The 21,860-nt window shown below is 50.2% G+C and overlaps 8 protein-coding genes across 8 annotated transcripts; 4 read left to right on the forward strand and 4 right to left on the reverse strand.

The window, feature by feature from the left end:
* Positions 1 to 168: 168 nt before the first annotated feature.
* Positions 169 to 979, reverse strand: N7484_002432 (uncharacterized protein; the record flags this gene model as incomplete). Its single annotated transcript, XM_057112852.1, has 2 exons — positions 169 to 660; positions 713 to 979. 2 exons carry the CDS (start codon positions 977 to 979, stop codon positions 169 to 171), a joined length of 759 nt encoding a protein of 252 aa, XP_056977589.1.
* A 3,535-nt stretch (positions 980 to 4,514) lies between these two features.
* Positions 4,515 to 6,417, reverse strand: N7484_002433 (Zn(II)2Cys6 transcription factor domain-containing protein; the record flags this gene model as incomplete). The annotated part of the gene is made up of 2 exons (XM_057112853.1): positions 4,515 to 5,746; positions 5,805 to 6,417. The coding sequence occupies 2 exons, from the start codon at positions 6,415 to 6,417 to the stop codon at positions 4,515 to 4,517; spliced, it is 1,845 nt and encodes a 614-aa protein (XP_056977590.1).
* Positions 6,418 to 7,361: 944 nt separating this feature from the next.
* Positions 7,362 to 7,862, forward strand: N7484_002434 (U6 snRNA-associated Sm-like protein LSm7; the record flags this gene model as incomplete). The annotated part of the gene is made up of 3 exons (XM_057112854.1): positions 7,362 to 7,539; positions 7,608 to 7,679; positions 7,735 to 7,862. 3 exons carry the CDS (start codon positions 7,362 to 7,364, stop codon positions 7,860 to 7,862), a joined length of 378 nt encoding a protein of 125 aa, XP_056977591.1.
* Positions 7,863 to 8,283: 421 nt separating this feature from the next.
* Positions 8,284 to 12,082, reverse strand: N7484_002435 (uncharacterized protein; the record flags this gene model as incomplete). The annotated part of the gene is made up of 3 exons (XM_057112855.1): positions 8,284 to 9,198; positions 9,249 to 11,878; positions 11,935 to 12,082. 3 exons carry the CDS (start codon positions 12,080 to 12,082, stop codon positions 8,284 to 8,286), a joined length of 3,693 nt encoding a protein of 1,230 aa, XP_056977592.1.
* Positions 12,083 to 12,443: 361 nt separating this feature from the next.
* On the forward strand, positions 12,444 to 14,780 carry N7484_002436 (CCAAT displacement transcription factor COY1; the record flags this gene model as incomplete). Its single annotated transcript, XM_057112856.1, has 2 exons — positions 12,444 to 12,567; positions 12,628 to 14,780. The coding sequence occupies 2 exons, from the start codon at positions 12,444 to 12,446 to the stop codon at positions 14,778 to 14,780; spliced, it is 2,277 nt and encodes a 758-aa protein (XP_056977593.1).
* Positions 14,781 to 15,759: 979 nt separating this feature from the next.
* On the forward strand, positions 15,760 to 16,802 carry N7484_002437 (intradiol ring-cleavage dioxygenase; the record flags this gene model as incomplete). The annotated part of the gene is made up of 2 exons (XM_057112857.1): positions 15,760 to 16,478; positions 16,532 to 16,802. 2 exons carry the CDS (start codon positions 15,760 to 15,762, stop codon positions 16,800 to 16,802), a joined length of 990 nt encoding a protein of 329 aa, XP_056977594.1.
* A 458-nt stretch (positions 16,803 to 17,260) lies between these two features.
* N7484_002438 (fasciclin domain-containing protein) lies at positions 17,261 to 18,756 on the forward strand (the record flags this gene model as incomplete). Its single annotated transcript, XM_057112858.1, has 2 exons — positions 17,261 to 18,013; positions 18,067 to 18,756. 2 exons carry the CDS (start codon positions 17,261 to 17,263, stop codon positions 18,754 to 18,756), a joined length of 1,443 nt encoding a protein of 480 aa, XP_056977595.1.
* Positions 18,757 to 19,073: 317 nt separating this feature from the next.
* N7484_002439 (PAN-complex poly(A)-binding subunit PAN3) lies at positions 19,074 to 21,708 on the reverse strand (the record flags this gene model as incomplete). Its single annotated transcript, XM_057112859.1, has 8 exons — positions 19,074 to 20,101; positions 20,153 to 20,308; positions 20,359 to 20,503; positions 20,559 to 20,744; positions 20,991 to 21,285; positions 21,346 to 21,400; positions 21,465 to 21,530; positions 21,636 to 21,708. 8 exons carry the CDS (start codon positions 21,706 to 21,708, stop codon positions 19,074 to 19,076), a joined length of 2,004 nt encoding a protein of 667 aa, XP_056977596.1.
* Between the last annotated feature and the right edge of the window lie 152 nt (positions 21,709 to 21,860).

Raw genomic sequence — 21,860 nt, forward strand, 5'->3', positions numbered from 1 at the left:
GAATGCGGGTTTCTTGGTTGACATGAGATATGAACTTGTTGTAAAGTAGAGCAATGATAAGTTAAAACTAGAATAATCGATCGTGAGGTCATATCCACCCATAAAGACAAGATCGCCTCTCTATGTACAGAAAAATAAATAAGAACAATAACCTTTCAATACTAGAGGCTAGCCATAGAAGTAGTAGAGCGCTGCATATTGGATCTCAAATGAAGATTTCATGCCTTTACAGGTGGTTGGAGGGGACCCTGAAGCAGTATCGACTCGGTAAACGGCCTTGTAGTTGCCGACAGTGCCAGATACAGTCTTGAGGTAGAGCCAGGAGACGGCACCATTTTGACCTTTGGTAGCACTCGTAGGGGCATCGATTGAATCAATCTTGTTGGTCATCGCAATACCGTATTGTTTCGCCGTGGTGGTATCGAGGTTGAATTCCGGCGTGGTAGAATCATAGAAAAAGTGGTGGCCCATCAACTCCAGATTGGCGGGTGGGAATGTCGCATACTCTTTTGTGGGGAGGGCAATCTTGTAAGCAACAGTTGGAAGCATTGCCAGGACCTCTGCGTAACTGGCAGCAAGACAGGTGGCATTGTAGAGGTTTGCGACCGCACCGATGGCTGTAGGAGCGGAGCTTGAGGTAGAATCGGCACAGGTATAGTTCTAAAAGGCATTAGCCACTGGTTTGGGAGATGGGACTGGGTAAAACGCATACCTGGGTGCCTCTTCCAAGAGCCACGTACATGGGCGTCAGCCCAGTCGGACTTGGCAGACCGGATGCATACGATGGAAGCGAGATTTTGGATGTATCGCATTGCACAGCTGACGGCTCAGAGGTGTGTCTGATTTGGTTGATTTTTTGGCTCACTGCGCTGTAGTATCCCAGAAGCTCTTCAGAGAAGTCATAGACATCATCGAAGAAATTTGTTGGAGCAGCACTTGACACTGCCACCAGGGAGAGAGCCCAAGGTAGAATGTACATGATGTGTGGTAGAGGGTTGACGAATAGTGAGTAGCGGTGAGTATGGCAACCTTGGAAGACAATAGAGGATGTTTTGGAGGACTAGGGAGTTTTAAAGAGACCTTCTACAGCACCAGGCTGGTAGTCAGGTAAGGAAAATAGAGAATTAAAGGAAAGGAGTGACTTGTTGAGGGGATTACAATGAAATTCGCCGGGCTGGGGAAGCCGACTACATATAGATTCGGCGCTGATTGCAATCCATTATCACGAAGAGCTCAGGAATAGAAACATTCGTCTAACTCGAAACAATCAGTCTACAAAAATAAATAATCAAAAAGGATCGATGCACGCTGCAGGTACTAGCAGGGATAGGTGGTTAACCGAAGGCTGTCATTGGACCGGGGACGCGCCGAAGTTAGTCGGACCAGCCTTTCGACGATTCCATTCGCCCTGGACCCTAAACAACTTTGACTAAATCCAGATAGCAACGCGCTAACCAAAACACTGAAGACCCGAGGGTCAGGGCCCAATGCAGGACCTCAGGAATTCTCCGGGCTATTAATAAAATGCCCTCGGATCCTTTGGCCATGTGTGATGAGCGGTTAGAGATGTGCATGAAGACTTCCCGTGACGGCTAGTGTGCAGAGATGCAACCCGGGGGGTTACCGACATCCCTAATTAAACTGGGGCGCCAACGCAGGTGGTCATGTTGTTAATCATTTTATTCATTGGGTGGGCCTGTTGCAGGATTCGTCGCAAATATAGTTTTCTTCTCTTTTGTTCAGGCCATCGAATGTAGCACGAGCATTCCAAGGTTTGCGGGGTGGTTGGCGGGGGCTGGAAGCTTACGGTGTGGCTTGCCACTTTCCAGGGTTTACACACCTTCCAGTATACAGCGCGTGTGAAGACTTAGAATAGGTCGAAAGGGCGTCTTACTCCCAAAATCATTATGATGGGTAGTAAGGCAGCCACAGGACCTATCTTTAAACCTTAGGGCTTTAGGGTAGCCGGCTTATTTACCCGACCGGCGCGGATTCGTCATACCAACTTTCCAGAATGGCGAAGTGTGCGATACATCTATGGGAGCCGAATTTCAATGGCACACTAACCTAATTCTGCGCCAGAAGGATCGAGTTGAGATTTACCCCTCTTTTCTCAGAGGATGGGGGTAAGACGGCCGAATCAAGTGCTCACGGACCGTCTACAGGAGCTCGCTTTAACATGACGTATTAATAACTTGAACTCTAAATAGCCCTTCGGATCGGATATTCCCCGTTATTTTACTGAGCCATAGAGCCCAGCATCGCACATGGGAAGCGAGCTATTCGTCAGCATTTCATAACCCTAACAGGGATTGCCGGATCATCTTCAAGCCATCTATCTAATTTTAATATCACCCATTTCGATATAATCTTTAATCATACCCTAGCCAACATCATTCAGGTATTTATACTCTTTGCGTATAGGGCTACCTTTAATCTATGATTTCTTGCATTTACTGTCTTGCATTTACTGTAGCTTATGAATACTATGTCATGTGGCACATATGGATGACATGTGGTGGGGACTAGTAGTGGTAAAAGCTCGAGTCAAGGGTCAATGTACCCGACGTGTCTGAGTAAGGCTAGACTACAAAGGAATAATGCTCTAGGCTGTGAGACGGGTCTCCGGGATCGTACGCTACCGCGATCCATTGACCAAGCCCCAAGCTCGGGTGGATATGCCAGTGCAGGTTCGAGTTGGGAGAGTGGTCATGTCGAATAACGAGGCAATTGAGAATAGCACAAGCCTAGCACATTGTAGGGAGCTAAAAAAGGATGTTCGGCAAATTTGCACCTCCTTTTCTGCGGAGAGGTGAATCAGGTCCAATCAGTGGGCATATGGCCTGTGCTATACTTAGCAGTGAGTTGATTCCATCGAGTATCCCATTGGGACTATAGTGTGGAGATATGGCGCTTTGATTGCTGTGGCATGCATATGTTACTATTCTAATTGAAGCAATGGCGAATCCATGGAGGCACATGGGCCCAGGCAGGCCCTGGTATCCATGGATACAAGCTAAAGCAATAGTATAGCCAGGGTTTTGATGCTCTTGAGAAATTGCTGAGGTATGTCATAGGAGCCTTTGGTCTGCTAGGGAAGCTAACATGGACGGATTGCCCACTATGAGGACGCTATCAGTTTCCACCGTTATTTTCCACTGTCAGAGGCAAGCACATGTGGGACCAGCATTGTTTGCTTCAGGAATCATTCAATGGTTTTTACTCCACGGGTAGGAATGGAGAGATTTTATTCCAATTTCCCTGGCTAACCTACAAGAATAAAATAAAATCCAAAACAGTTATAGGAATGAGATCAGGGGCGGCAAGACCAAAATTAAAATGATGAATACCGAGAGATTGACCAAAAAAAAATATTGAAACAAAAAGGTAACAGGCCCGAGCCGTGGATCGAACACGGGACCTCGCGCAGGAGTGCTTAGAGTTGCTGCCCTAAGCGCGAATCATACCACTAGACCACCCGGGCTGTTGTTCATATCAGCTGATCAGGATAAGCCATCATATCCCTAAAGCTTTTGTCCGGCCGTAATTCACACTTTTCTTCCTTTTACTTTTCTTCAGCTTCCAAGCTTCCAGGTAAACTTTTCAAGCATAATTTGGGAATCAATCCGTTGATGTTCCAAGAGCAAGGATCCTCTCCCGGACAATGCAAGAGTACTGAACTGTTGCTGGCAGATTGCAATTCTCAAGGTCGAAGCTATATTCTCCTTAACGTTCTCCCAACGATTATACTTCCAAGATGTCATCAACCTTGGAACACCAACCCCATCACCCCCTCGCAAAATGGCATCCGCTTTGATTATAGATCATCTGCTTCTCAGTCCCTGCATCTCGAAAACTATAATTGAAATGCGTACGACCGATGTACCAGAGCTTAACAACATCTGCCGACTCGGTATAAGGTCACAGCGTGACTAGGAAGACGATGCGGAAGGCTTATAGTTGTTTAAGGAGAAAGTTGAAGAAGCCTCCGTCTTGACGTAGCCAATGTTGCCAATAAAGGCTAGGTATGGTGTTCCGGACTCGATATGGAGAATGTCACATGCCGATGGAGAGTTCAGATGGAGATTCTGATATTACTTGGAATCGTGTCTCAGCCATCAGCGGCTAATCGCAGCGCTGGCTGTTTCAAGACGAAAAGGTTAGAGGTTGCGGCGTCTGCCCATTCTCTCGAGGGGAGTTACGAGATATGATACGTCGAGGGGTTATATTATCTGTTTCGTTGCCTCGGTGCATTGCTCTGGTGCATTGCTTTGGTGCATTGCTGTCTCATTCAACAACCCGTTATACCATTTTACCTGCTGGGCTAGAGTTTCCTTCAACAACTATGTCTGGTGTATAGAAACGTGTCCAGGATGTACATAACAATAACAGACTTCCATGGATATAATACATGCGTAATTGAGATAACACCCTAACCGACCCAAACCAGATTCGCCGACGCTCACCATACAAATACACAAGAATAAAAATGTACATCTGAACATATCCAGCACTTAAGTTTGCAGAATCCGCCTTTCTCGGTCCCGGTCATGATCTCGATCTCGATCTCCTCGTTCTCGATCCATGTCCCGATCATGAGGACCATCTCCCCGATCCGGATAACGTTCCACACCTCGTTCTTTCTCCTCCACAGCAGCCGCAACGCGCGCATGGTGGCCCACAGTATCCATGATAGCCTGCATCAACCGCTGTTGCGCATCTGGATCCTCTTCTTCCGTATGTCGCGGGTGCCCATGATGTGGCCGGCTGCTATTTTCTGTCTCGCTCACGGCCCTGCGGGGAGAGTTCTCCGAAGAAGGGAGTTTAATCGGGGCTGCTGAGGCCGGGGTGATTTGAGGGACGCTGGGTGCAGATTCGCGGCGGTTATGGTGAGCATAGGCAGTATCGTATGGTCCTGTGGGACGTTCGGCAGAGGTTCGGGGAGCTGGGGATGGACGCTGGGGTAGTAAGTTGTAGGTGCGGTGGGTTTCTTCCATTATTCGATCTCGTGAGGCTGGGGCTGGAGCCCAGGCGTTGCGGATTTCTTCCTCCTTGACGTCTCGCCAGGAGCACTTGGCATGCTTCTTTGTGCAGCCTACGCAGGCGGTTAGATTCTTGAGGCAGTCCATGTGAAGGCGGCGACACCGATCGCAGGGTGGTGTTATCCGCTCGCCGCGGGTCATCTCTTCCATGCGGGCTACCATCTCCAGCTTGTACGGACCGCCGTCGTCTTTGTCCTGAGGAGTGGTCTTAGGTGGCGGTAGCAGAGAGGAAGGGGTACTGGGAATAGGTACCGCTGGGCTCGAAGCATTGGTGTAGACATTGAAGTCTGCGGGGGATTCGGACGCCTGGGGTCGAGTTCGAGGTAGAGGATTAATGGGCGCTGAAGCGTCATCGTAACCACGCGCTTGGCGATCGGCTGTAGTAAAGAATTTCTTCATCAGCTCAGCGCGGGTTGTCGGCGATGCGCCTTTGATGGAAGTTCCATTGATCATTGTGACATTATCAGTGTTGGAGTGTGAGAAAGGAAATTGTGCTGACAGCGAATTGTCTTCGGTTTCGGCCTCGGCTCGAGCGTTGTTGACAGCAACGAACCCCGATGGTGAAGCATGAGATGAATGGCCATTGAATTCGCGCCATGATTCACCAGTACGAGATTGCAGAGTCGCATCGTTCTGTCGACGACTCTGGATCGCTGTGCGGCGGTTCTTCAGGCGGTAGCTGAGCTGACGAGCTCGGGCAGCGGCTGCGACAAAAGTTAGAAACTATGTAAATGTTGCGACGGAAGGGAGGTTCTGGCTTACCTTGATCGGCCATTTGGGTAATCTGCTGGAGGTTTTTCTCCAGGATTTCCAGTGCGCCCAACTCCTTCTCCTCATCTTCGATGATTGGCTGTGGGGGGATCATCTTTTGAGGCATGCCCGATGCGATCAGCACAAAATCCTCTTCACTGATCTCCACCCGGCACTGTTTTGTGACGAACTGGCAGATGCTCACACCGTTACGCGACTTCTCCAGCTTGAACTGCTCCGGCTTATTTTTGGCGAATTCGACAACGTCCAACCAGGTCACAGTCGGCCCATCTTTACCATGCTGCTTGACCACCTGCGGGGGCCCATCAAACAGACGCTCAAAGCGTTTGATCAAGATGGGCCCCAGTGGACATGCGCCCAGGTTACCGGCAATGCTCTCATGGCGGTGGAGGACTCCGTCATATTCTCCGATCAGATGGATGATCGAGGGCATACTATCGTCGGCGGAGACGAGGGGGAGGTTTTCGGGGCATTGTCGCGCGAGGTAGTTGATTTGTAAATGGTTGGAATGTGTCTTAGGTACTTTGGTTTGCGGTTGCTGGTCGGTGGTAGGAGACCGAGGCCGTTTGTTGGACAGCTCCGTGGTCGCGGGGCGGGAATCCATGGTGGAATTGGTCAAAACGCATTCAGGGACGGTTTTTTTGCTCTGATTTCGCGTCGGAGTATCGACCGCGAGGACTTCGGAGTCCGGACACGTTGGGAAGGGAAGAGACGACCGAAAAAAATGAGTGAGACCAGGGGCGGTAACGGAAATGAGATTAAGGCTACAGTAAATCAGCCCGGCGGGATCAGGGCGGAAGACTGTGGGCGGGCTGGACAAAGAGGAAAAGCGTAAAGTAAAGAGTCCGCGACAATGAACGGAGAGCGAAATGATGCAAAGATCTCACCTCTCACGAAAGAAGTGAAAAATACAATAGGGATCCAGAAGATAGCCCCCAGATCGAAGACCAGCCAGTTGTACGCAGCGGAGTCCCGCCGGGGCTTTCCGCTGAGGCATGGGCAGCAATGTCCGGGTGGTCCCCGTGATGCGTGCGTCTACCTGTACAACGTATACTTGAATTGACTGGTCCATCTCATTATGATTTGCACATCGAATTTCCTCGCTCTGTCAATCCCCAATAAACAAGCCTTTTGGCCTCCACATTGGTGACGACTTGCGATTAGGTTGATACATTTAGAGCTTGGTATTATGGATGCCTGGAGCAGCAATTTGTGTACCTGGGTATGGGAAATACAATTGTACCCCACCGAGACAGGCTCCGCTCCCAGCCCCCGGGACCCGCGGGGGCGGTAAGAATGGTAACAATACAGTACCAGCGGAACTTCCATTGAGCGGGAACTTAACTAGCGCACTTATCGCCTTATCACCTTAAGGCACGAACACAACCCGCGCTAAAAATCCCTCATACACTTGACCCCTTCACTGAGTGAACCTCATCGTATCTTGCTTCTCCGGTCTACTTCTCCTATCTAGGTTTAGTGACTTTCCATTGAGGAATTTGTTTTTGTTTTCTTTTCTTCCCCCCCCCCCTTAACGATCAGACCATAATGTCCGAACGTGGTTCGTTCCGAGGTCGCGGTGGTGGTCGCGGCGGCGGTCGTCAGTCCCAGCAGAAAAGTGGCGGTGGTGGCGGTGCACAGGAGAAGCCCAAGAAGGAGAACATCCTCGACCTCAATAAGTATATGGACAAGGAGGTCCAGGTCAAGTTCAATGGTGGTCGTGAAGGTGGGTCTTTTCCTTTTTTAACCTTCCCAAGGTTAATTCTATCTGATCAATTGTTGATTCGCTATTAGTCACCGGAACCCTCAAGGGTTATGACCAGCTCATGAACCTCGTCCTCGACGATGTCAAGGAGTCCATGCGTGGTATGTTCTAGTCATCATGAGATAAAATCTCAATTCTTATGCTAACATCCTCCAGATGATGAGGGCAACCAGACTACCCGCTCGCTGGGTCTGATCGTCGCTCGTGGTACACTCATTGTGCTCATCTCGCCGGCGGATGGAAGTGAGGAAATTCCCAACCCGTTCGTGCAGCTCGAGGAATAAGAGATTTTCCCCTTTTCATTTAACTCAATCAATAAATGCAATGACCGGCTGCTTTGGGGGCGGCTGTGAAAGTCCTTGATGGATTCCATCAATGAAAAACCAATTGGACCCTGACTTTAGCGGAGTGCACGCTCATCAGGAGCTACGAAGGGAACGAATGCACCATGAAATCTTTTTTTATCTGTTCATCTGAGAATTAATGTATGATAAAGACCTTGCTGCATACCTGATCCCGGCACGAGTCCCTTGTCCTAGGAAGCCTAGGAACGAAATACATGATTATTACAACGCACACGGATATTCAAAGTGCAGATACCGAACTCATCAGCAGTCTGATTCTTTGTCCATGATATTTCAGTATCAAATAAACGAAATGGAATTGGGTAGGTATCACAGTCAAAATCAGCTGTACAATGGTCATCTAATCGTCCCTGGCGTCAGGTGACACCACTTCTCCAAATTCTCCGTCGTCTTCATTAGCATCATCAGGCCGAGTAGGAAGCGACTGAGCTCCACCCATTAAACGACGAAGACCCTCTCCATCCTCTACCCAGGGACCGGCCTTCTCCATATTATCATTATAATCAACGCCGATGCGCAGGTTAAGACCTGCACTGAGGGCACGTTCTATCCGGGCCTCGCGTGTTTGAGAGACGAGTGTTCGGAAGACATTCACCAAGAAACCACCCAGGATATCAATGCTCCAGTCTTCGGGAACAAGGTCCAAAACTTCACGGACATCAAACCAGGCTGCAAAGCGGCCGAGGAGATCACTGGTTCTCTCTATCCGATCGGTCAAATCTTGGATATGCAGGAATTCATCCAGCAGATGGCGGAAAAGTTCGGACTGCAAAGCGTGGTCGGCAAGTTCGGGGCTAGTTGACGAGCTTGAGCTTTGCGGTCCACCAAAGAGACAGTACCGAATGGCTGAATCGTAATCCCCTAGACCATGGGTGAGAAGCCGGAGGGCAGCACGGTGATGACCTTGTAGACCATCCAGAATTATGCTCTCCGAAACTAGCTCGTTTTGAAAGGGCTCAATACGTGCCAGCACGTTGGGAATGGAGTAGGTGATGCCCGAGGGAAGAGGAGTGGATGAGTATTGTGTGCCTGAGGTTCCGCTTAGCAGCTGTAATAGACGAAGACGAGACTGCCACCAGGGTTCCTTAGGTGTATTCTCTGTGATGAAGTTTAGGTAAGTTGGCTTGGGTGGACGCAGGGCCCGATATGTCGAGTATGAATCTGAGAGAGAATCCCGCGCAGCGGATGAAGACTCCAGCACAGAGAGCACTTCGTCCAGGTAGTACGAGATGAGATCGTCCGCATATTGAGTGTACTATGACCAGTTAGGAAATGATGGGTGGAAAGGTTCGTTAAAGGACTCACGTTTTTGGCAAAGACCAAATGCTCCAGGTAAACCTGGACAGCGTTGGGGGCTTTTCTCTTGAGCAGCGTGACAACATCTGCAGGTTCTAGTCGCACACGACTAGAGTTGTCGGCAAATACCTGCACTCCCAAACTAGGGTTTCGTCCAGCGAGCCATGACCCATATTCCTCCACCAGCTGGGCGTTCTTGATATTGACCAAATACTTGCGCATCTGGGCCTCGACACCGGGCGCAGTGAGCTCCCCACCGGCATCGGGTTCTCCGTCAACGATTCTTCGCCAAGTATTGAGAACATTGCGAGACATCTTCTGGCTTTGGTAGAGACGACTCAAGATGTATAACCTCTGGTACTGTTCTAAAAGCGCCACAGCCCGGTCGAAATTTCCCTTCCAAGTATCGACCAGCCGATTTAACTCTGTGCGAGTCGCCAACTTCGTCCGCTTGTCCGCACCTGCATTGGCATCTTGTTCCAAAACCAAATGTAGCAGAGCGGCGTCGGTGCTATCTAAGACATACGTTTCGTCCGTGATGCTACCATACCCTCTTTTCTGCTGCCAAGAGAAGAGGAATCGCTTCACCATGTTCAGCACAGGACCGTTGATGGCAGCTGGATCAGAAGGCTGGCTGTTTACTCTTTCGACTTGCTGAATATAATTCTCTGTCAGGATGGCCAATCCAGAGTGTACCCAGATCCCCTGAGGGCCCTGTAGAACCTCACATCGGAGAAGGGGGATGAATAATAAAGCCAGACGAGGGTCTAGGTTACCGGCCACAAGAGCTTGTTCAGTAGGTTCGATGACGAATTCGCCTCGGTGATCGGAAGGCATAGACAGAAGGTCTCCGTATAACAAAAGACTTGCTTTCTGCTTCACGTAGCCGAGACCGATGAATTCGGACTCATTCTGGGGCTCAATGTCCCGAATTGACATCATCAACGCCATGATCGAATCCCGCTGCAGAATAATGTGCCCACTATCATTGGTATACTGAGCCTGCTGCAGAGAGTTTTCAAGCTGAATGACCAAGGGATTTTTGACTATGCGCCATATCTGGGACCCTGACCACAGTATGAGACTGCTTTGGAGTTTACCCAGACCATGGGCAAATTTTGCCTCTTCGGCATTACGTTGAGCCTCCCAGCCTCGGCCTGAAGCTGCTCCACCTTTCTTGGCGCCCTCGGAATCGGTCAGTTCTTGAGACTCAAAGAGTTCCTCTTCCTTCTGAAGATGCTCGATAGATGCTTGTGTTCGAGGGTCTGCTGTCGGTACATGCGGCGAAAGCAAAGGGGTTTTGAGACGAGCCATTCGCAAAAGCTGCCCGATATCCTCATGCTCAACATGGCTGGGACTAACAGTATGCCGTAGACCGACCCGAGCAGGCTTTGCTCCCGGGGAAGGTATATCCATCCATCGCTTTTGGCGTTCAATTTCCGCCGGATCGTCATCCCATCGTTGGATCTCGAGCCGAGTTTTATCGTCTCCTTCTTCAATTATGGCAAGCACGAACTCATCCCTGGCATCCTCGTTGGGTTGGAGGAATTGATCGTCTTCTCCGGCATCAATAATAACGCATTTCGGGTATCGATGGAAATTAATCGTTCCCCGCACAACCTCTCCATCTAAGTCTACAAACATACCCACACCAGGTTCTGTTTCTTCAGTTCCAGTTACAAGAAGGAATTCAGAAGGGGTCGGTGATACCACATGGGGCTGTAGTTGCCTTGAAACTTGTGTCGGAGGCAAGGGAGGAAGCGGTTTGGCGCTCTCAGAAATTGCCGGTGGAAATACATCTTGAGGGCCGTCTGTGGTTTTCTTCTGAGAACTTTCATTTTCTCTCTCTTCCGAGCTTGATCGGCGGGGTGTCCCAGTAGCTGTGAAGGGATCTGGGGTTCCCGAAGGCGAAGGCGATCGAGCTTGTTGAGGCGTCTGTGCATGGGGCTGTAGCATGCCTGCAAATGCGTTTAGACTGCTACTTCTGCCATGCGCATGTGAATCAGTAGGAGGAGAGCTTGGGTAAGATGACGAAGGAGATCGTTTTAGAGGGGTTTGAGGTCCCGCCACAATGTCTTCCACTTGTCCAGACTCGAAGACTTCATTTGAGGATGAGATAGGGAACAGTGGGATCTTCTGCTGGTGTTCAACTTCGAGCAGCGAGTACGAATGGGAGTCGGCCGCGCATGCAATTGTGCCTCTGCGGGCTGCGACCAAGCACCCGGGGAACCCAATCTTCTTGATGCGGCGTGCCTCCTCGCCAATCTGAACTAGCATGATATTGTTTTGCGCGGCAATCATCACCACAGGGTTCTGCTCAGACTCGCTATTCTGATCAAGATCTAAGCCGCCGATCCACCGACAGTGGTTAACCTTGGTATTACCGAACGCCGGGCTGAGCTCCGGTAGCATGTAGAAAGTAACCGTGCCATTGCAAAGTACACAAGCCTTGTTCACAGAGGCGAGTATGCCGATTTGCTGGACACCATGCTGATCACTGTTCGAGGGCGTAGTTTGGAATGGGATAGGCAATCGCGACGCGAGTATGAACGTGGGCTCATTCGAGTCGTCGGAAGCGGATGGAAGGCACACAAAGTGCAATATCTCTGCGGCCGAGGTTCCAATATACAAGTTTTCATCTGGAATTGTAGGTGGTCAGCAGGCAGCTCTCCCCAACCACGTCATGATAGCTTACCCCAATACTCGACGCAGGTGATGTAGACGTCACTGTTGTCCTCGGTCTCCACGGGCACATTCTCGAAAAGCGATCTTAGAACATAGGGATCTGACCCAGGAGGAGCTATTCTGCGCCTCTTACGGGGGCCTCCATCATCTGAAGCCATGATGGCTAGCTTGCAGGAGTCTTGTCCCCGCGCAGCATTGAAAGTGAGCTGGAAGGCGGTCAGACTGGGGCCAAAGCTAAGGTTCAGGGGCCACTCTCATACTGTCAATCAGGAACAGAAAGCGGGTGCCAACGGCTATCAAGGCAACCACTTTGAAAGTTCCAGACAAAATACAACGACAATCCAAATAGCCCAATAATACGTTAAGAATACCACGAAGACCCCCGGTCGCTGTTCAAATCGGAAGAACTTCGGCCCGTGCGCCGCGTGTCCTGTTGCATCTCCGCGCGGTTTCCCCAACCTTTGGGTTTTGTGTTTCGGTGTGGGGTGAAACTGCGCTCTCTAGGGCTGAACGCTGGTCATGGATTCTTTTGCCATCACAGAGGGCCTCGCCGCTCAGGAGCAACATGATGCACCGCCCGAAATGTCCGCTAAACTCTCCGAGGAGACGAACAAGTTCCAGCGCGCCATTGCCGCTTGGCGTGGTGAGTGGCCGAAACAAACCAAAAGAAGCCATCTGGCCACTTGCGACTAACACATCTTAGGAATTGACCTAGCTAGCACCATTGCCAAACTCGACACGACCGCTTCCGATATTGTTGAATACCAGCGGGAATCCCTTGTTCAAAGAAAGGAACTGGCGCAAAAGACCAAAGACTTCAAGAAACTCGAAGACAAGGACAAGCTCACCGAGCACAAGGGATTACTGAAAGCGTACCAATCATTCATCGATGTCCTGACAAACCAAGGCAAGGCATCTTCATCTTCCTTCCTCCAATTATACTCGTCCCTGTCCGAAGCTCCCGATCCCTACCCACTTCTTGAGGCCTCCGTCGATTCCTTGGTCCTTTCTGAAGAGACCGTTCCAAAATTGACCTCCGAGCGAGACCAATTGCAACAGTCGGTCGAACGTCTTACCAGACAACAAGAGGAAACAGAGAAGCGTCTTCAGGAGGAGCGTGCTGCGCGGAAGAAGTTGGAAGATAACCAAGAGGTCCGGGCGAAGGAGATTGAAGCATCTTGGGAGGCTGTCTTAACAGAGAAGACAAGCAACTGGACCGCGAAGGAGAAGAGTTTAGAAGAGAAGGTTGAAAATCAGGAACGCTTGATCAAGGAACTCAAAGCAAGCTATGAGGTTTCTCAGCGCATGGGCGAAGATGACGACAATGATGGCGCTCGGAATGGTGCGACCGCTGCGGAACTGGAGCTTGTTTCTTCTGATTTGGAAAAGACCAGTTTGAGGTTAGCAGATGTGGAAGCGCGGAATGAGCAACTACGACTAGAACTGGCCCAGGCCGTATCTCACTCGAACCCCGATCGACCAACTTCTGTTGAAGATGACCCAGCCTATCAACGTCTTCAGTCAGAGAACTCATCTCTGCTACGCAAGCTGGATGCGGCTCGCTTTGACAAGGACTCGACTCGGCACACTTGGGAGGGCAAGCTCCACCAGGCGGAGAGAAACGCATCAAAGGCCACAATGGAGAGAGATGAGCTGCGCGCTCGCCTGAGCAAGGTTGCGGACTATGACGAAATCCGCCGAGAGTTAGAAATGATCAAATCGATTGAATTTACGGCCGGTGATGATGACGAGGGCGAGACTACGGCGGAGGATGATACAGCAAATACCAACGGCGATGCTACCAAGGCCAATGGGCAAAATTCACTAGAAAAACTCTTATTGGCTCGAAACAAGAAATTGACCGATGATCTCACTGTCTTGCGGGTGTCGTCGCGCGACATTCAAGGGCAACTTGAAGCTATGCGCGGCGAGCTTTCAGCGACAAAAGAAGAGCTCGAGAAATCTCGAAGTTTATCATCGACCCTGGAGAACGATCTGCTGCGAGTCCAGCAAGAAGCTGCCAACGCATTTCCCTCATCGGCGATGTCCGTTGCTGGTACTTACTCTTCTCGGTACCCCCATTCCTCTCGCCGAGGTGCGACATCTCCCACGTCGTCAATCATCTCTGGCTTTGATCAAAGCGCCGTATCTGCCAATACCATGGATGCTATTCGTGCCGGGGAGGCTGTTGGGGGTGGCTCTGGTCTATTGCCGATGATTCAGGCTCAACGAGATCGCTTCAAGAAGAAGAATGCAGAACTTGAAGAGGAGCTCTCCAAGTTGTACGGCACTGTCAAGTCTTTGAGGCAAGAGGTCGCGTCCCTCCAGAAGGATAACTTGAGTCTTTATGAGAAGACTCGATATGTTTCCACCTACAGCCGCGGCCAGGGTGCATCCACATCTGCTTCCTCGTACGCGAACGCACCCAGTGCCACCTCCGTATATAACTCATCGGACACACCTTCTGGGTTGTCCATGGATCGATACCAGTCTCAATACGAAGCACGGATCTCTCCATTTGCTGCTTTCCGAGGCCGTGAGTCGGCCCGTGCATACAAGCGCATGAGTCTACCAGAACGGATTGTGTTCTCCCTCACCCGCATTATTATGGCCAACCGGACTAGTCGGAATCTGTTTGCTGGCTACTGCTTTGCTCTTCACATCCTTCTCTTTGTGGTGCTGTACATGATGAGCACCACGGAGATCGAGAAGCATAGCGCCATGAGCGCTGTAGGTGGTGCCGCCGCCGCCGCCTATGCCAACCATGGCATGGGCAGCGGTAGTGGCAGCGGCAGTGGCAGTGGCCAGCTCCAGGCCGATGACTGGCAGCAAGAGGGCTTTAACCAAGCCAGCTGAATACTGTCCAGTCGTTAGGTTTTGCAATACATGTCATTGTCTTCTCGATTGAGCGCAAGGCCCTGTGATATTTGAACAGCGAGGGCTCGGAGTTTCTTTTTTATTTTCTTTTGTTCTATCTATCATGGCTGACCATTGAATTTCGGCGTTTAAGGAACGAGGCCTCTGGCTCTGAATGTTTGTTTTATGAATCTGGCCAGCCAGTGTACAGTGAATAAAGCTTAGCCCATGATGTATTAAGAATCCATTCTATCCGTAACTGTTACCCCGGATCACCCCGCACGGATATAGATGAAAGATGAACCCAGAACCTTGGAATTCTGTGTACGTAGAACCCAACAAGGTTTGAATATTGCCTCCAGTCGGATATACATCAACCGTTCGCCCCACTCTACTTAGCTTAGAACATGCTGACCAAGACCAGGAATTCCTTCCGCGTACGTGGGGACCCCCGGCTATATTCTCATCCATAGATGGTGGCATGAAGACTACAATAGGTAGAGCTCTATCATACCTCCCGTCCAAGAAAGATTGAACTGGGCAATTCAATCTATGTAACAACAAAGTTGTGTTTCGTCAATTCTCGGCATAGATCAACCAAGTCATTGCCGGGTTTCACTAGCACAGTAATTCCGCTGCGCTGACTGGGCGGGGCACCTCTTGCGGGGTGGAAAAGACCCATCTAGCTATAGAATGCCCATAAATATGAACGAACCAAGTGGGAATTGCCCTGTCGAACAGCATTTATGCCCACTCGATCCAGACATTAACTACCCAGTAAAAACACCGCTGCACTTCACCCCACCAGCAACTGAACTCCCGCCGGAAGTGCCGTAAGTCCGGGTTCGGAAGGCAGTGACGATATAATAGTCGACGATCCCCGGATTCCTTTTCGCTTCAATCTCAATTCTCTCTACCTTGTGTCCCCATTCCCATATACCCAATCATTGTGACCTATCGCCATCTGACGTAAATAATCATGGATCCCGCCAAGGTCAAGATCCCCCCAATGAAAGACTTAACGGTCGACAACATCACCGAGAATGTCCACACAATCAACTCGCTCTGCGAAGACGAGCGTATGAAATATGTCCTCGAGCGCCTCGTAACACATCTTCACGATTTCGCGCGCGAAACCCGCCTCAGCACCGACGAATGGATGACCGGTCTCCGCTTCCTCACAGAAGTCGGCCAGATCTGCACGGAAGTCCGTCAAGAGTTCATTCTCCTCTCCGATGTCCTCGGTCTCTCTATCCTTGTTGACTCAATCGATCACCCTAAGCCTCCCGGCTCCACCGAGGGTACCGTCCTGGGTCCCTTCCACACCCACGATGCGGAGGAGATGCCAGCCGGTGAATCCATGTCGCATGATCCCAAGGGCGAACCGCTGCTCGTTGTTTGCACACTGAAGGACATGGAGGGTCGGCCGATTGATGATGTCAAGATTGACATCTGGGAGACGGATAGTACTGGCCATTATGATGTGCAGTATGCGGGTCGGGACGAGCCTGATGGTCGCTGTATCATGCGGTCTGATAAGAGTGGTGTGTTTTGGTTCAAGGCCATTACACCTGTGCCGTACCCCATTCCCCACGATGGACCGGTAGGACGCTTGTTGACCAAGTTGCACCGTCACCCGTACCGCCCGTCGCATATGCATTTCATGTTCCAGAAGGAGGGTTATGATCACTTGGTTACGTATGTTGGCCCGCAAAGAGTGTGTTTTTGGGTATATGCTAATTATCTCACAGCGCGCTATACCTCCGCAATGACCCCTATGAGACCTCGGATGCTGTCTTTGGTGTCAAGGATTCTCTGACCGTGGATATTGGCAAGGCTGGTCCCGAGATTGCGAAGAAGTATAATGTTCCTGAGGGCCATGCCCTGCTCACCTATGACTTTGTGTTGGTGTCTGACGCCGAAACATCTGAGCTACGTGCTAAGAACTCCAAGATTGCGCTTGACAAGCTTGGCCGCAAGGTGAAGATCGTGAATGGATTGCCCGTGCCAGATCTGGATTAAGGAATTCCAGTGGGAAAATGTACATAATGTGTTTGAACGCAAGGATAATTGCTATAACGTCACTATCTGATCCGACAGATCCTCGTCTACGGCTGGTAGGTGCCACAGCTTGCTTTGAAAACAGGCTTTGATCGTCTGTGCTCGGTGACATCCAGAAGTCTAGGCTTGAGATCCGATACTGGAATCAATTGATTGGTGTGTCACGACTGCCTGTGATTCTAATTGCACGATGTCTCCGTACACAGCCCAGCCGGGTCTTCAATGTGTGTCTGAAGTGGCAGTTGGAAGGTAATACGTGACATCCCTGTTGTCGCGGGGGACCAAGGATGCGATTCAGGTAGTACCACCTTGATAGAATTGCCTTGGTTCTATAGAAATAAAAGCGACGCAATGCCGCATTCAAGGCTAATAGTTTTGTTTCACCCCATAGGGCTTAAAACTCTCCATCCCTACTCACCATGCGGTCTCTAGGACTTTTGCTGCCTGTGGCGGCTTTGTGCACCGCCCTGGTAACACCTCAACAGAAGGCCCTGCTTGAGACTTTCTTAGAGAGTGATCTCTTCCGTAACCATGATGATGGTGATCCGCGCTGGCCTGGATATCCAGGAAATCCGAAGCCCGGCTATCCACGTCCAAACTCCGATGAACCATGCCAACTCCCATACGGATGTGCGTCGAACAGCTCCATCTGGGAATTGATAAACCAAGGTCACGAAACCAAACAGCTTGCGAATATGCTGGGGAAAGATAATGATCTGATTAAGCTGCTCAGCAGTACCGAGCATAACTTCACCTTCTTTGCATTGACGGATCGTGCTCTAGATCGGTTGAAAGGTCAGAATCCACTTCATTCGATGCAGGAGATGCTGCGTTATCATGTTGTTTTGGGGCAATTCTCTATCAAGGATCTCAAAGCCTTTGAACATCAGACGCTTCCGACTGCATTGAATATTACTACGCCGGGGCAAGCGACGGGAGATGAAAAGGATAACGATAATGACAAGAACAAGGACGACAAGAACAAGGACGACAAGAACAAGGACGACAAGAACAAGGACGACAAGAACAAGGACGATAAGAACAAGGACGATAAGAACAACGACGACAAGGACAAGAACAAGGGCCAACAATCGCCCCAGCGGCTTCGAGTGGATATAGTTAAGCATTCAATCCTCCTGAACGGGGAAACTGGTATCACAGCAGGAAACATCGTACGTCCTCTGCCTACTCCAATCCTACTTACATAGATCCTTACATCATTCAGATCGCCAAAAATGGCATCATCCATCATATCGACATCCCTCTGACCCCACCCCCAACAACAAAAGCCATCCTCAGTACCCTCCCCGAGCAATTTAGCATATTTGCCCTTGCTCTCGCTCACACAGGGCTGGACAGCCATCTAGATGCCAGAACCCGGACGACTGGTACAACGTTTGCACCAACGAATGATGCCTTCCGTACTCTCGGAACACAAGTGAACGAGTTCCTTTTCTCACCGCAGGGTGAAGAGTGCTTACGTACGTTGCTGAATTATCACCTTGTTTTGAATCGGACTGTCTATTCGGATGCGGTTTATTGGGCGGAGGGGAAAGTTGATGACTTGAGGGATTTCATGGTGGATCGGGGGCGAGTCTCTGCGAATAGGGTGGGAATGGCCAAGAAAGTGAAGAACTATCCGGTTGTGCATGTGGTTTCTCCGACCCTGCTGAATGGTTATGATGTGACGGTGGATATTCTGGAGAAAGACTCCGGGATGGATTTTAGGGTGAATGGGTTCTGGGAGCCGACGGTCGATGTGTTGGCTCAAGATGGGGTTATACATGTTCTGGATCGCATACTGATTCCACCCAAGGTGTTGGGTGGAAAGACCAAAGGGGCAGAAGCGACGGACGAGATGACGGTGAAGATGTTGAGGGAGCGCTTGGGTCTGGAGGCCAGAATGGAGCTGTAGGGGAGAGTTAGGTGGAAACATTAATCTACATTTACCAGAATGCGCAGTAGTATTGATTTTCTTCATTCTTTATCAGTGTGTATTTCCCATGAGATGTGCAAGACGCATGGCTGGAAGCATTGCGTGTCGAGCAAAACAAATAACAAGACGATGAGTAGACCAGAGGGTTGCAATGGTATACCCAATACCATTGAGGGTATGACTCAGGTTGCGGGGTGTGGAACGAACAAAAGACGGGGAAACAAAGACAACCAAAACCCAATAACAAGTCACACCCAAATTTAACAGGCACAATAAAAAAAAAAAAGCCGAGGTGCTTAGTGCATCCTTCTGGTCGGCTTCATCAACGCCTGGAAAGAAGATTCAAGTGCTTTCTTGACCTCCTTATAGCTGACAATGAAACAGCTTTGTTCATCCCGGCTCACCAGCGTGACCTTTTCATCGCTGCCTGCATCAAGCTTGTTCAAGCAAGTCAATACATGGCCGAGATCGACCACTGGGTCGCCTTGGGCATCCACTTGGTGGAAGACGTAATCTCGGAAGATCTTCAAGAAATAGCGCTCCCCACTCTCGGACCACTGTCGGTCGTGATCGTATTCAGGCCGTTCGTTGACAAGGTTCAGTTTCGTCATCAGACGCACTAGGCGTCCATTCTCAAGTTCGCGGCTGAGATCGGATGTAAGTTGATCGTCCAAATGCAGCGCCGAGTCAAAAGTGGACATTAGCTGAGAAGAGATTCCGGTGATGAAGATGTCAATGGTACGTTCCTGGTCCTTCTGAAGCCCGCCCAACAGCCAAAAGACCGAGTTTTTCATCTGCTGGCTGTATGCACGTGTGAAATGATCCATGGACTTGGTTGCATTATGCATCACATTCGGCGAGTTGGCACCCAGAGTGACGATCAACTGCCCGAAATTGACTAGATCCTGTCGCTGCAGGTCCGCGACGGACCGTTGAGTATCAAACTGGACCACATCAAGGATGGAACAGGCATTCAGGCGAATTCTGTTTTTGCCTGTCAGGAGAACCTTACTCGGCTCCAACACCCGGGCTGCAAGACCATTGGTGTGGATTGCCTTCAAAGCATTTGCGATCTGTGTCATATAGCCCCAGAGAACCTGCTCAGGGATGTGAGTGTTGTGGCGGCCTTGAAAGCGATTCCCGGTTCCCAGATGCTGCTCGGAAAGTGTTTTAGAAAGCGGATGATAATCGGTGACAAAGATAAGTGAGCTGTCTTGAAAGCTTCGGCTGGTGAATGCATCGTGGACTGTGACCACACTGCCACTGCAAACACGCTTCCAGGCCTGGACAGATCGGATGGCCTTCTCATTTGTCAGGCGGAATCCTGAAATGATTAGTTGGTCATTTTCAGGGATTATCAAGGGGTGTTACCTACCTTCAAGCCGACGAAGCACATAAAAATTACCGTCCTTGCTCGACTGCGCTTTATAAACCCAGCTAGGGTAACCGAATGTCGTGGCGTTCTTCTGATGACTCAAATCCAATGGAACAAGGGAGTGGAAGTAATCGACTTGCGCAGGCAGTTGTGTGTCTTGAAAAATTAGCAATCCAGTCGTGTCTAGAAAATGAATGTCAACCTACTGGGTAATGTTTGTAAGGTAGCCGCAGCTTTCTTCTGCAGCTCTTCACGGAAATCGTTGGGGAGGAAGAGGTCGTGAACGTTACGTTGGTAACCAAGAGTGTTCTGGTTGTGAGGGCCGATAGGAGCATAAAGATGATATTGGACCTGCAACGGGATTGAATTAGACCAATGGAAACGGTACTGGCAGGATGACGCATACAGGTTGCTGGAAGCCAGTTTGGCTTGCAAAGAAAGTAGCTCCTCCTAGAGCAGTGGCATCATGTGCGTATGGATTGGTGGAAACAGGCCCAACACCCCCCGTGGCAGAAAGAGGTGAGGCTGTCACGAATGGGTCAAAGGCACCAGCGGCAGCGATGGCCCCGTTCCCATTGCCTTGAAGGGGTGACTGTAAAGATGTGTCAGTCAGATGCACGTTCATAATAGAGCTGCAATATTTGTATTTGCTCCATTCCGAGACCGAAGCTGGATCCCAGTCATCGGACAAAGCATTCAAGCTTCGGCTGGAGCGGTTATGGTGGGATCCAAGCATAATTGTAGTGATGTGTTTCCAAGGCGAAACTTTCAACTCCAAAGGACTTCGGTATTGAAGATTCTATAGTCCCACAATAGAGGAAGGAGCGATTCAACCTACCACGTGAGCGGCATCATAGCCCTGCGGAACAAACTCCTGCACTTCCCCCACTGTCGTCCAATCGGGAGCTCCTATTTCTTGTCTCGGGGTGCTGGTGTTGGATCCTTTGCCAGTCAGTGGGGATGAATATGGATCCGAATCGGAGGGCATACGGGATGCGGCAACTCTGGGTTGAAATGGGGCCGCGCTGGCAGCTTTCGGGGAGATGGTGGATTTCTTGGGCGCAGATGCGCCATTGCCCGACAAAAGAGAGGGGGTAAAGCTCGGCGAGTCCACGTTAAATCGTTTCTTATTACTGGCACGGAGAACAAATCCATCAGCCTGCTGTCTAAACCTGGGTATCTGGTTGATTTACCTGTCCGACTGGTGTGCCGCGTTGACTTTCTGGGGGTCGTGATTGAAAGCACAGCCTGATTGCAGATTCATGAATTAGGTCTACCCCTCCGGAATTCCGATCAACTATTGGAGATGTACCTTTATCTTCATAACGACACCGGCCGTAGATGGTCACATTGCGGCATAATGTATCTTTCGCGTTCTCTGTTTCCCGTCCTCTGTGAGCAACAATTCAAAGCACGGAACCCGGTCCTTGTCTCCGTCCAATATTTCCATTCTGGGCTATCCATAGATATGCAGCACACTCACCTCGGGTCTTCATTTTCGGCGATCCTGTCGTGCGACGGGAATCGTCCAGAGCAGGCTTGCCGGAGGAGGCCATTATTGGGACGGCTGGGACCGACAAGACAGGACAAATCAACGCAGTCGGATCTCCATTGAAACGGGGCTATGAAAAAATGGATTGAGTCGACCGAGAGGTAGCCACATTCCTTGTGATGTGACACCTATCCCACGGCGGTTTGGCAGATTGGC

This window comes from Penicillium longicatenatum (genome assembly GCF_028827895.1).
Source record: "Penicillium longicatenatum strain IBT 33135 chromosome Unknown contig_1_segment0_segment0, whole genome shotgun sequence".
Taxonomy (NCBI): Eukaryota; Fungi; Ascomycota; class Eurotiomycetes; order Eurotiales; family Aspergillaceae; genus Penicillium; species Penicillium longicatenatum.